At 46.1% G+C, this 12,859-nt stretch overlaps 1 protein-coding gene across 4 annotated transcripts in view; it reads left to right on the top strand.

Annotated features, from left to right (window-relative positions):
• Positions 1-12,859, top strand: part of tnikb (TRAF2 and NCK interacting kinase b) — a 61,796-nt gene continuing 48,937 nt past the window's right edge. For all 4 annotated transcript variants that reach the window (XM_069666873.1, XM_069666874.1, XM_069666871.1 and 1 more), the window contains exons 1-2: positions 1-169; positions 5,312-5,377. In XM_069666873.1, coding sequence (XP_069522974.1) covers positions 62-169; positions 5,312-5,377 — 174 coding nt within the window. In that variant the 5' untranslated portion in view covers positions 1-61. The remainder of the gene's footprint in view (positions 170-5,311; positions 5,378-12,859) is intronic.

A 12,859-nucleotide genomic window follows, 5' to 3' on the forward strand; every position in this document is an offset into this window, starting at 1 on the left:
TTATTTATTTTAGAGGAGGTTGTGTGTGTGTTCATCCCCGCCGCTCTGCACCTCTCGGTCGATGGTCGTTGAGGAAGCTTCCATCTTGAGTCCCGTGAATACCGAGAGAACCATGGCGAGCGACTCCCCTGCGCGGAGTCTGGACGAGATAGACCTGTCTGCACTCCGGGTAAATGCCTCCCTCTGTGTGCACGTGCAAGTAATGTCTGTGTCTTTGTATGCGCGTGCGTGTGAGGCTGTTGAGCACCTGTCCACCCCCCTTTATTTCTTACTCTCCTCTCCTTCCTCTCCACCGCGCAGGGATGCGTCTCCCTGCGCCTTCCTCTGGTTTCTCTGCCGCCCGCCCGCTGGTATGTGTGTGTGTGCGTGCGCGTGCATGCGAAACAGCCTTTATAAATGTGTGTGTGGGGGCTTTGGAGCTCGTGCACGGCGGCCAGTGATTGAGGAAACCAGGTCTGATATCAGAGTGAGGGATCATGTGGCCTCCTGTTGTTGTTTGTTGTTGATGTTTTTTTCTTAACAATTGGGACGTGATGTAATGAGGCCCTGAGCTGCTGCTGCTGCTGCTGCTGCGCGCGTGCACCCATCCTTGTGCGCGTGCGTCAGACGGCATAATAGAGGCCGTTCTGTCTGTACTATGTGGGGCAGATGTTAAGCTGCCTGCTCACTGACAGATTCACAGCACACACACACACACACACACACACTCAGAGATACACACACAGATTCAGAGGATACATATGCACGCACACACGCACGCGCTCACTCTTCCTCTCTAACACACACACACACACACACACACACACACACACACACACACACACACAAACACACTGTGAATAAAAGCGATGATAACCGCAACAGGAGCGAGTTCCGCCATTTCGTGATGTTGTGGCGACAGCAGCATTGCATCGCAGCGGTGGCTGTTTGTGGGTCTGGGCGCGTGCACGTGCTGTGCAAGCCCTTGAGGATGGGAGCTGTGCAGAGGGAGACAGTGCAGGAATGTGTGTGTGTGTTAGTGTGTGTGTGATGGATTGGGCGACAGTGATGACACAAGTACAAACTTGCACATTTCTTATATGGTGCTTAACCTGTGTGTGTGTGTGTGTGTGTGTGTGTGTGTGTGTTTGTGTGTTTATCTGCACATCTCTGTGTTCTCCACCTTTCTCCAGCTGCTTATGCAACAGTCTTACCTGCAGAGCAACAGTCAAGTCTGGACATGATGGAGCGGGTGGGACTGCATGACTGTGTGTGTGTTTTACAGATACACACACACACACACACACACACACACACACACACACATAGGGACAGGCGGAGAGAAGGATCAAGGCTAGATGTGCGTGTTCTTGTAAAAACCCAGAATCCTTGCTCTCTCCCTCGGTGGTGAGAAATTAGGTCACCCAGGACGGATCAGAGGGAGCTGGGGGGAAACATTTCAGCGTGACGTAAAGCCTGTCGCAAGCACACACACACTTCCTGTTTCTGCAGCACGTCATGATCCTTCTCGTGTAGTTTGATCAACCTTCACCTTCCTCATTCACCTCCTGTCTCTTCCATCAGGGCTGAAGTCTTCACTGACACACTGAGGATATTCTCCATCATTAACACTGTCAGACAGTCAGACAGCTGTTAGACGTCCTGACAGAGCTACACACGGATCATGTCTTTGTTACTCAGCGTCCTTTTCTGTTATTCAAACCAAATGCAAATCATTCAGGAGGGAAAGGACTGCTTCCTCATGATCTCCTGAAACAAAACCTTGTCCAGCCTGGTGCTTTGTTTCCAGTTTTCTGCGGCAGGTTTGATCACAGCTCCACTGCTCACATTGTTATTGTCAGTGTCTGACACCATGACAGAAAAGCACAGAGATAGACCTTTTTGTTACAGAGGAAGATGATTGTTTTAACCAGAAACAGACGTTACATCGCTCTCTGCACACACACCAGACTCCATTCACAAAAACAGTAATTTTACCTCACAGAACAAAGACGTTGCTGGTCTGCTGCTGCTTCGATCAGTTAGTTCTTCTGAGATATCGTGTGACACAAATATTGTGTTGGATCCAAACTAACTATATATGAAGAAGACGTCACACAAGGAAATAAACAAACAAACCAATCAAGGCAGGGGTAGGCCAACAAGTCTGCAAGTGTTCTGCAAGCTGAAATCTCAGTTTTTCTCAATGGAGTCTGGTGTGTTTGCAGAGAGCGATGTAACGTCTGTTTCTGGTTAAAACAATCATCTTCCTCCGTAACAAAAAGGTCTATCTCTGTAGGGATCCTTTCTGTAATGTTGTCACACACTTAGAAGAACAATCTGAACCTGTCAGTGGAAACAACAAGAACTTTTAGTGGACGACCTTTGATCAGAAACGTGTAGAAACTTTGTCATTCTTGTCTGACATTAGCCTCGGAAAAAAAGGTTATACTATATCATCAAAAAATGGTCTAATAAAACTTGTGTTACTCGCCCTCGTGTTGTTAAGTCCTAGACAAATTCTATACTAGCGTTTTAATTGGCTCAAAGTTTCCTGGCAGCATTTGAATCAAAGCTTGAAACTGCAGAGAATAAAAATGTTCTTTATGCAAATAATAGGAGGAGGACGTGAGCTGTGAGAGTGCTCTGATTGTGTCAGACTCCCTCCTGTGAAGACGGGATGTTTCGGGACTGCACTCACACTGTCTGTGTTTGTGCTCCTGGGTAAAGACTTGTGCACCTGTGTGCTACTAGCCTCCTAGCCGCTAACTAGTTGCAGGTGGGCCTTGGTTGATCAGCTCCTTGTGTCCCTCTTTCCTTTTTATCTGGTGTTTTTTTTTTATGCATGCAGACCAACAGTTGGCGAGGACTGTAACAGTCACGTACAGGTGTGTGCGTGTCTGTGTGTGTGTGCGCGTGCAGAGGTGTGATGAGCTTCTGTTTGACCTTGAATGAAAAGTAAGGCTGCTTTTTAAGCTAATCCCCCTCAGGAGGCTCCACTGTAATAGTCCATAACAGCCTCCTGTGGCCTACTGTATGCACACGCACACACACACACACACACACACACACACACACACACAGGTATGCTTAAAGATCAAGATCTGTGTTTTGGGAGGTTTATTGAATTTTAATCGGCCTGGAGATAAGATTATCTCGTGTGTGTGTGTGTGTGTGTGTGTGTGTGCGTGCGTGCGTGCGTGTGTACAAACTGTACATATTGAGTTGGCAGTGATCTTGTGCGAGTGTTTCCTCGGTCATTGTCAGCGGTCACACTCTGCGTTAAACTCTTTCATACAGAGACAAGATGAGAGATAACACTCTCGCCTGTGTGTATGAAAGTACAGCTAGCTGCCGGTTAGCTTAGCTTAGCATAAGGACGGGAAACGGGGGAAAACAGCTAGCCTGCGTCTGTCTGAATGTTAAAATATGTGCTAAGGTCACTAATTGTACAAAAACAATTTCTGAACGTCCTTTAAAGGAACGTTTGCACAATCGTACATTCAAAGGTTCTGGTCACAAGCAGAGAATAGTACAACATTTATACTCCTGTAAATGTGTCTTTATGTTACACTTGAATCTTGTATGGATAAGACCTCATTAGTTATCTCCTGAGATTAGAGGCTGCTGGTTGGCGGATGTGCAGAGCCAGGCTAGCTGTTCCCCCCGTTTCCCTTTGTGCAAAGCTACGCTAACTGCTGCAGGCTGTAGCTTTATGTTTACAGCTTAGACTCAGACTAAGATTATAGAAGTGTTAATAAACTCTAATAAAGCTAACTAGCATATTTTTCAACATGTCACGTTTTTGCATTAAAGGGCCAGTTTGCTGATTTATTACGTTTTTACTGCTAATATTGTACAGTCGGAAAAAAATGCAGTTTCTCTCTGTGCCTTTGGAGGACGCTATCCGCTTCTCCAACCGGCCCTGGAAAGGTCGAAGGCAACCGCTGGACTGCATCCTGAAGCGCAAAGCGGTGAGCAGGAAAGACTGGAGGCAGAGAGCGAGATCTAGCCTCTTTTAAAATCCACAAAACTCTTGAAGGGCCAGTTCGCCGATTTTCAACCTCAGTCCTATCGTGCTTTTCTGGGGAGCTAATGTCGTCATGGTAGGAAAACTTTGGAGGGCTCTATCTGCTTCTCCAAACCTCCACCAGACGACGTAAAACACGTCATCTGGTGGAGGCCAGGGAGCTCGCTAAACTACACTTCCTCAATCTAGGACGCCGCCTCTGATGTCACGTCTCGTTCAGAATCGTCAGGTTTGAAATGTAGACTGCAGACCTGAAGATGTTTTAGACGGTCCATCTTGACGTATTTCAGATTCTGTCCCGCTCCGAGCCGTCACCTGCAGCTAAGCGGTAGCATTTTACCCCAGTGTCTCTTGCAGGGCCGCTCCTTTCAGAGGGAGGGTCGCAATGCATGCTGGGTTTTATAGGAATGTAGAATGGGCGAAACCACGAGCTGTTTGTACAACTTTCTCCACAGCTATGGCGCCAATTTCTAATATTATTGCTTCCATCGATTACAGAGAACAGCAGCTGTGACTGACAGCGGCTTACAGGGAGGAATTACAACACCATTTCACCAAACATCAAGAGCACCGTAGCTTTTAGCTTAGCATTGGAAAAGGAGTGCTTTAGACATGTAGGGACTAACTTTAGTTTGAGTTGTGTTGAATGTGATGCAAATGTTCCGCCCGGTGATGCTGTCAGAGCGGTCATTTTCTTCATGCATACGGTCACAGAATATCTACGGTGGCTGAGAGGTTTGAACGAACAAAAACGCTTTGCAAATTTGTTTGTTTTTGTGTCGCGTTTTTTGAATTTGCAAAGCGTTTCGGATATGGAGTTTGTTTGAAACCTCTTGGCCACCGTAAAAATCTGATTAGACGAACACATCTACAAAAAAAATCAGGTTCATTTTTAGCAATAATTTCAGAATCCAGATTTCTGCAGTAAGTCAACAGTCACTTGGTTAGTTCAGTCATGTAAACGCACTGAATCAGTCGGCGAATCAGCAGCTTTAGAGGAAACCAGCTGCTGAATCGAATCTGCATGATTGAGGACTTAAACATTGAAGGGTTGTCAGGAGGGAGCCGGCTGTAAACTCTGAGGTTTCCTATTGAAGGAATAATAAGAGTGTGCTGACACACAGAGGCTTTTAACAGAGTCACACCACAGGTATGCAGCGCTCCGTCAACCTTTCAGTGTGTGTGTGAAGGTTAAATTCCTCACACACATTCCTCCGTCCATCTTGTGTCCACTCTGGTCAGTTATGTTCTCTAACTTTGTGTTCTGTCTCCTCTCCCTGTCTCTCTCTGTCTGTCTCTCAGGACCCGGCTGGTATCTTTGAGCTGGTTGAACTGGTTGGGAATGGCACCTATGGGCAGGTCTACAAGGTGAGTCTTCATCCTTTGCTGCCAAGTGTGTGTGTGTAAGAACCCTTCTATGAACAATGCAGAAAAACAAGATACATTTATAGTTTGCACTTCACTGTGACGACGACTTCACACACTAAACAGCCAACGCTCACGTCTACCAAACACTATCTCTCACATCTAAAGACAGTTTAATCTAAAGGTGGGTATCTTGCAGGGTCACTATTTACAAAACTACAACTAGCTTCCTGGTGAGATTATTTCCCATCATGCTCCTGGTGGAAATTTACAAGAAGAAGAACCAACAAGGGTGCAGAAACAGAAGCAGCTTTAGGCCACAGCGGCTCTTCTGTGTGCAGAGGGTTGAGCTATCTGCAGTGGTTGAGGCTGTAACATTAGCTCTGTTAGCATTATAAGCTAGCATTTTACCGTGCTAACACTGTGTCCTAATTGCAAGAGAGCGTCTAATTAGCACGTCACATCCAGCGAGGATGCAGTGACAGCCGACCTCCAAGGTGTCTCCTCCATGTATCTACCTGGTTTCCTGCTTCCTGTTTGGTGCTGGAGAGAGCGAGAGCTCCTTTCTAAGCAAACTTCAATATTTGCATGAGCTCGACTAAAACCTCCTGATAATATTAAGCATGCACACATGTTTCTGAATTGTCTGTTGGCAGCTCAGCCCTGTGTAATTTATGATGCCGGTGATGTCCATGTTCTATAAAAGGAAACCATAGCACAAAGAAGTTCTGCATGCGGTTGTGATGGGCTAGCATGGAGGGGGGTGATTCTGGGACGCTTGAGCTAACCGATCCTCTCCGAGGTGTCGCGGGCCTTACTTGACGAAACACTGGTAAAGGGAGGCGCCCGCTTGATGCTGATGTGCTGCCTCTCGCTGCCCAGCTAACTACAAGTTTCAGCTGTAGGGGGCCATTAGAAACCATGTAGGTAGTGTGGAGCTTGAATGAACGGAGCCTGGGTCTGCTGAAGTTGGCAATGCTGTTTGGGTTGCAGTGACGACTGAGGGTCATGTGGCAGGTTAAGTATAAGTTCTGCGATGAGGGCACAAGGGGAGGGGTTTCTTCATTGAGCATCAGTATCTTGTGTTTAATTCAAATGTCCATGCTTTCACGCACAGCCTCACTGAACATGGCGAGCGTTTGACTGCTGCAAGTCTTCAGTCCTGGATCAAACAAAACCTTTGAACGTTTGATAGAAGCCTTCTTTGTTTTCCCGCCTGTGAATTGTTTCACTCTTTAGCACTAAAGCTGCCCTCTGTGGCATGTTTCTTTAGGTTCTTAAGAACATGTTTTTGGCTTTCGCCTTCATTGAGCAGGAAAGCGGACAGAGTCGGAAACAAGGGAGGAGAGAGCGGGGATGACACGCAGCAAAGGGCCTAGAAGGAGTTGAACCCCCGGCCGTGGGGCTGCACGTTTTGACCTCTGAGCTAAACCGGCGCCCCCTGTGGCCTGTTTGGACATGCACACTCTTAACAACAAGCTAATTTGTGTCACGTATTGTAACTCTGCCCTTGTATCTGTTTCTGAAGCTTAGTTTAACACTTGATACTTGACACTGCTCGGCCTCCTCTTGCAAGCAAACTGAACTCCTCTGTCTTGCTGGGCTGAAAGGGCTTGATAGATTTGCACATCATGTGTCATGCAGATTGGTGCACGTGCTCACCTCTTTGGCAGGTGGTTACCAGATACACACCTGTGCACTTCTTCTTGTGCTGCAGAAAATAGTTTTGCATGCCCACAAAGATGTGTTTGTCACATGTTTCAGCTGTAAGATCATGAAGATTGTGGAACGAGAAACAAGCAGGACAAACTGCTTTTGTCTTGTTTTTGTGCGACAGTGTGAAGATGGTTTGGACATGTGAAATAAAAAGTAGATAAGATTTATTGGACTTATGAGCATCTCAGGTATATATTATTTATTATTGTATGCAGAGTTTTGGCTCGTAGTGTTTGCTCTGAGTGTCTGCTGCTCGTAAGATGTTTGAGGAGTGTGTTTTTATGTTTGTTGGCTCAGTAAGGACTCTCTTCCTCCTCCTCCTCTGACTCCATCATGAGCTCACACAAACGACACAGTTTCATTTTTGACCAAAAACTGAAGTTCTTACTGATTTTCTTCTTTGTTCTGCAGCGGAAGTCACCCACGCAGGCAGCGCCGTGTGTGTGTGTGTGTGTGTGTGTGTCCTCTCACTTTGAAAGCTATTAACACACACACGCCTGCTGATACACACAGAGACACACACTCATTCTGTCTGCTGGTGTTCAGTATTGATCTGCTGCTTCAACAAGGTGACGCCTCCTCTGGTTAGATGATTGATAGAACCAAATTCATACAAGCTGTGATTGATTAACAAAGCATGCTGGGTAAATTAAGACCTGGCCGTATAAGTTAATAACACACTCTGAAAGAAAAGAACACACTCTTATTCTGCATTAGTAGCAAAGAGTTTGTAGACCTGAAATTTCAAGACTGACTCATGAGTGAGTTTCTATAAGATATTTTAGTGTCAGTGTAAACTTGATTCCTCTTGTGAGGGTCAAACAAAACCTCACGTCACCTGCTCGTTATGCAGGTGTAACAAACCACAGGAGAGGAAGAGCTCACACCTCTGTGAGCATTAAAATACCCCCAGAGAAAGTACCACCTGTCACTCACCTGAGAAACACACCTGAGAAACACACCTAAGTAGCACACCTGAGAAACACGCCTGGATAACACACCTTAGAAACACGCCTGAGTAATTCACCTGAGTAACTCACCTGAGAAACACACCTGAGAAACACACCTAAGTAGCACACCTGAGAAACACACCTAAGTAGCACACCTGAGAAACACACCTAAGTAGCACACCTGAGAAACACGCCTGGATAACACACCTTAGAAACACGCCTGAGTAATTCACCTGAGTAACTCACCTGAGAAACACACCTGAGAAACACACCTAAGTAGCACACCTGAGAAACACGCCTGGATAACACACCTGAGAAACACACCTGACATGAGTAACACACCTGAGTAACACACCTGAGAAACACGCCTGAGTAACACACCTGAGAAACACGCCTGAGTAATTCACCTGAGTAACTCATCTGAGAAACTCACCTTAGAAACACATCCGAGAAACACACCTGAGTAACACACCTGAGTAACACACCTGAGTAACACACCTGAGTAACACACCTGAGTAACTCATCTGAGTAACTCACCTGAGAAACCCACCTGCAGCAGGAGGGTGGACAGTGAACACACACACACTGTAGGAATGTAACACTGAGCCCTACAGAATAGATGCTGCTGCAGGGACACCCTGCACAGGAAGTGAACCTGTGTAATATAATAAACAAACTAAGAGTCCATGACCCCGGGGTGGAACCTGCTCTGTACTAACACGACCCTAAAACATAAAACACTTGAATACGAGGAGAAACAGTCAGAGTTGAAGACTCTCCAGGTGAAGCTATGAATTAATTAGAAGTAATTAATTTGCAGTGTCTCCATCTTGATTGTAATTAGTGCCAAATTAAATATTCTTCTCTGGAAACTTCCTCACATATTACCGTTAAGTTGAGTTGCTTCACAGGAAATGTTTGTGACGCAGTGGGAGTTTTAAAAGAAAGTGTTTCTTAATATTTTCCTCTGAATGCGGACGAGGAAGAGTTCAGGTTCTGACTGATTCAGGTTCTTCCCAGATGTGTAAATGTGTCATGTGACTTGGTTATGTCTGTAGAAGGTTCCTGGTTCAAACCCCGGTTCAGACGTAGCGGGCCTTTCTGTGTCTGCATGTTCTCCCCGTGCATGCGTGGGTTCCCCTCCCACAGTCCAAAGACATGCTCGTTAGGTTCATTGGTGACTCTAAATTGTCCGTAGGTGTGAATGTGAGCGTTAAAGGTTGTCTGTCTCTGTGTGTCAGCCCTGTGATTGACAGGCACTCAATCCAGGTGTAACCCCGCCTCTCGCCCAATGACAGCTGGGATAGGCTCCAGCCCCCTCGACCCTGAGCAGGATAAGCGGTGCAGATAATGGATGGATGGAGCCCTGCAGTGTGCGAGCTCTTAAATCGTCTGTTTCCTGTTTTTTCTCACCAACAACAGAATATTTTTCTTTCATCTTCGTCCCTCCAGCAGTTTTCAAAAAGTTGTTTTTTCCACCTTGGAGCTGCTGTTGCCTCCCCTCTTGCCTGTTAGGTTTAGTAATCTTTCACTTTTAATAAGCATAAACGAAAGAAAAAGAAACACTTGCTGCTTCTCGCTTCTTGGAGAGCCTTAAAGTCTGTAAAATACACACAAAGTTTACATCCCCGCAGCCGTTTATCTGCTAGTTGTTTTTATACAAGCTTTGACCAGTGAGGAGAAGTTAGACTGACTCAGAGTTTCTCCTGGATTTGACTCATCAGCGTTCACAAAGCGGAGTTTAATCGATGAGTGGAATTGATTACAGCCTTGTCTCTGAACGTCTCTCTGTACAGGCGTCACTGTTAATCAGAAAGAGATTTTAATTCACTCTCTGGGTTAAATGAGGAGTCCAAAGAAGCAGCAACTGATTAACAGCCACATCAGAGACGCCTGTATGTCGGAGAATAGATGTCATTTGGGAATAAGATCATAAAAAGATCGTAGCCTGATTTAGCCATGCCAATGCCAGTTCAAGTCTCAGAACTGTTCTGAGTCGACTGTTTTCTGCCTCGTGATGTCACAGTGTTGTTACATGCTTTTTGTATCATTTTTATTACCTGGGAATATTTCACCAGAAGCTGCTGTGTGTTTTGCACACAAGCCGGATTTCGATTTAAATCTGTGCAGAATGAACACGTCCGAGACCTTCTCCTGATCTTTTTTGTCACACATCATCTTTAAGTTGGATAAACTGTGATGACAAACACATCTGTAACGCTGGCCTGAGCATCATACAGGGGTCATAGGTCAGGAGGACAGTCCACCACATGCAGCCATTTTGCTGTTTTGTTTCAGGTTTGGAGCCTTGTTGTTCGACATTCTGTTGTGAAGTCTTGCTGCGGTTGTACTTCACCTGTTGAACACCACTCTGCAGTTTTGTTCTCTTTGGCGGCACCTGATAAACGGTAATTGCGGGCGCACACTTCCCAGATATCCAGACAGTGCTGCATGTGTGACGTCCACGGTCGCTCCGGTTGTAACTCTTGATTTTCCTGGCTGACGGTCGCTTTCCTTTTCAGACTGTTTGCTTCATCTGAGCGTCGAGTTTGTTTCTTCTTCTTTGGATTTTCACTTCTTGTTGAAGTTGTATCTGTAGTCATCCATCTTTTCTTTGTTTGTTCAGCCATAGTAGATTACTGTTTACTCACAACACTTGCAGAGAGCGGAAAAGCAGCCGCTTAGCTCCGCCTACCCTCTCTGGCAGACCAACCGCTGCTGGCTGATGGAGAACGCGTCACTAACTGGGCACCGCCACAGACAGCCAGTCTGTAATAATACTATATACTGCAAATGCAAAGTGGGCCATAGACTCAGTCACCATTGTGTTACCTCATTCAGAGACAGAAACCTAACAGACATTTATTTAAATGAAAATCTTCCAGATTATCACTTTAAGCTCTTTGTAGATCGTCTGCAGTCTTCTCTTCCGCTTACTTCACTCTGCTCCGCTGCCTGTCAGAAAGCTTTCACACCTTCACAACGCTGCTGCAACTAACGGCTATTCTAATAGCCGACTAGTCATTGATTATTGAAGCGATTAGTCGACTAATCAGATGATTCATTGCACAATGACTCTTATTTAGCTCTCAGCTGTAAATGTAGTTGGAGGTGCGTTTAAGCATGTGCTAACTAACAGTGAAGACAATAAATATGTCTGTTAATAAACTGTGCTGCTGTTTTGGCTCCTACTGATACAACGTGTGTAATGAGAAGCTCATTATCTTCATCACCGACGTGCTCCGTGATAAGTAAGGTCTTCACAGATCCTGCAGGCGATCCTTTTCTCTGCAGCGATGATGCAAGTTTTAGGAGGCGGTGGTGTTGCATCGGCTGCCCTTTTGCTATGTTTTGTTTACCTGTCGCCTGTCGTCGTTTTGCATGAACACCTGTCAGCAGAGACGGATGTGAGCTGGCTCACCCAGCAGCAAACTCAGCTCCAGAGAAGGACGTTATGTTCGCGCGCAGCATGAAGAACACGAGCGATGACGTAAGCGACTAATTATCCACAATTAAATTCGTCATGAAAAAGTTACCCAGGTGTGATCAGGCGTTGGATGATAACACAAAGTTTGTATTTTACCCGGGAAAGGGAGAAAATTCCAGCCAGAACACCCTGGGAATACTGGGATCTTAATCCTCTGTTTACTGTAGTAAAATCTTAATAAAAACCGTGATTCATCGGGCAGGTCGGGACGCGATACTTTACCGGCTGAGCTCACCTAAGACAAGGAACTGTTTAATATATAATGTTTACAGTTTCTCCAAAATATTACATCCCACCTTCTCCGTTCATACGTCCGTACAGGATGCATTCAGCCAAGAATATATCAACAAACTCTTTAACGTAGAGCTGACTCCCTGCTCTGTGATGGTCACAGCAGAGGGGTAAACCTCAGCTGGTATCTCTCTCGCTCTCTCGCTCTCTCGCTCTGCCTTCATGTGTCGGGGCTTGTGTTCAGGGTAAGAATGTGAGGCTTGTCTGAACGCGGGACCTGAGGTGTGTTTTTACGCCTCAGGGTGCTTCAAAAGGATATTCTATCTCCTCCTCCTCCTCACATCCCTCTGTCCCCGCTCTGTCGCTGTTATATCGCTCCCTCCCTTTAATACGTGTGTGTGCTGTTTTAATACAGCTCCCTGTTGCCACACACACACACACACACACACACACACACACGCCGGGGTCTCCGTGTCACCTCTGGGAGATTGTTTGGCCGGCCGTCAGCGTCGCAGGAAGAGAGATAGGAAAACAAAGAGGCTGTCTGCGGCCGTATCTCTTCCTCTCATCTCCCGTGTGTTATCGGCCTCGCCTGTTATTGCTTCATCGTGGCGGATGGCTGCCGATTGTCCTGCGGTTACAGCAGCACTTCACACAGCTTAACCTGAGGTCCAGGAGCAGGTTCACCTGGATGATCACTTTCCTGAATGAATCCCAGAATTCCCACAAATCTGTGGGAAACAAAGTTATCAGGATCCCTTTAATTATGGCCAAAATTATAATCAGGATTATCTTGATACATTTTTACATCACGATTATTAATTTATTTTAGGGACATTATCGCTTTGGACACTTTCAGTTCCATTCAGGCTCATGTACAAATTTAGCATCAAGCTAAGACTTTTGATTCTTCACCTGAATGTGGTGCATCATGGGTAATCTCAGTGTGTCTGTGGGAGCTGGGTGGATGGGGTGTCCGTGCAGCGTCTCTGTTCTGGATGTCTGACTCGACGCTGGAGGACGGGGAGCAGCTCGTTCTTCCTCTCGGCCTTCACACACTCATCATGCTGCACTTTGTTCTTTCAGCTGCTTCAACGAGTT

This window comes from Semicossyphus pulcher, unplaced genomic scaffold (assembly GCF_022749685.1).
Source record: "Semicossyphus pulcher isolate SPU_LCO1_2020_fin unplaced genomic scaffold, fSemPul1.0.p SCAF_18, whole genome shotgun sequence".
In the NCBI taxonomy this organism is placed as follows: Eukaryota; Metazoa; Chordata; class Actinopteri; order Labriformes; family Labridae; genus Semicossyphus; species Semicossyphus pulcher.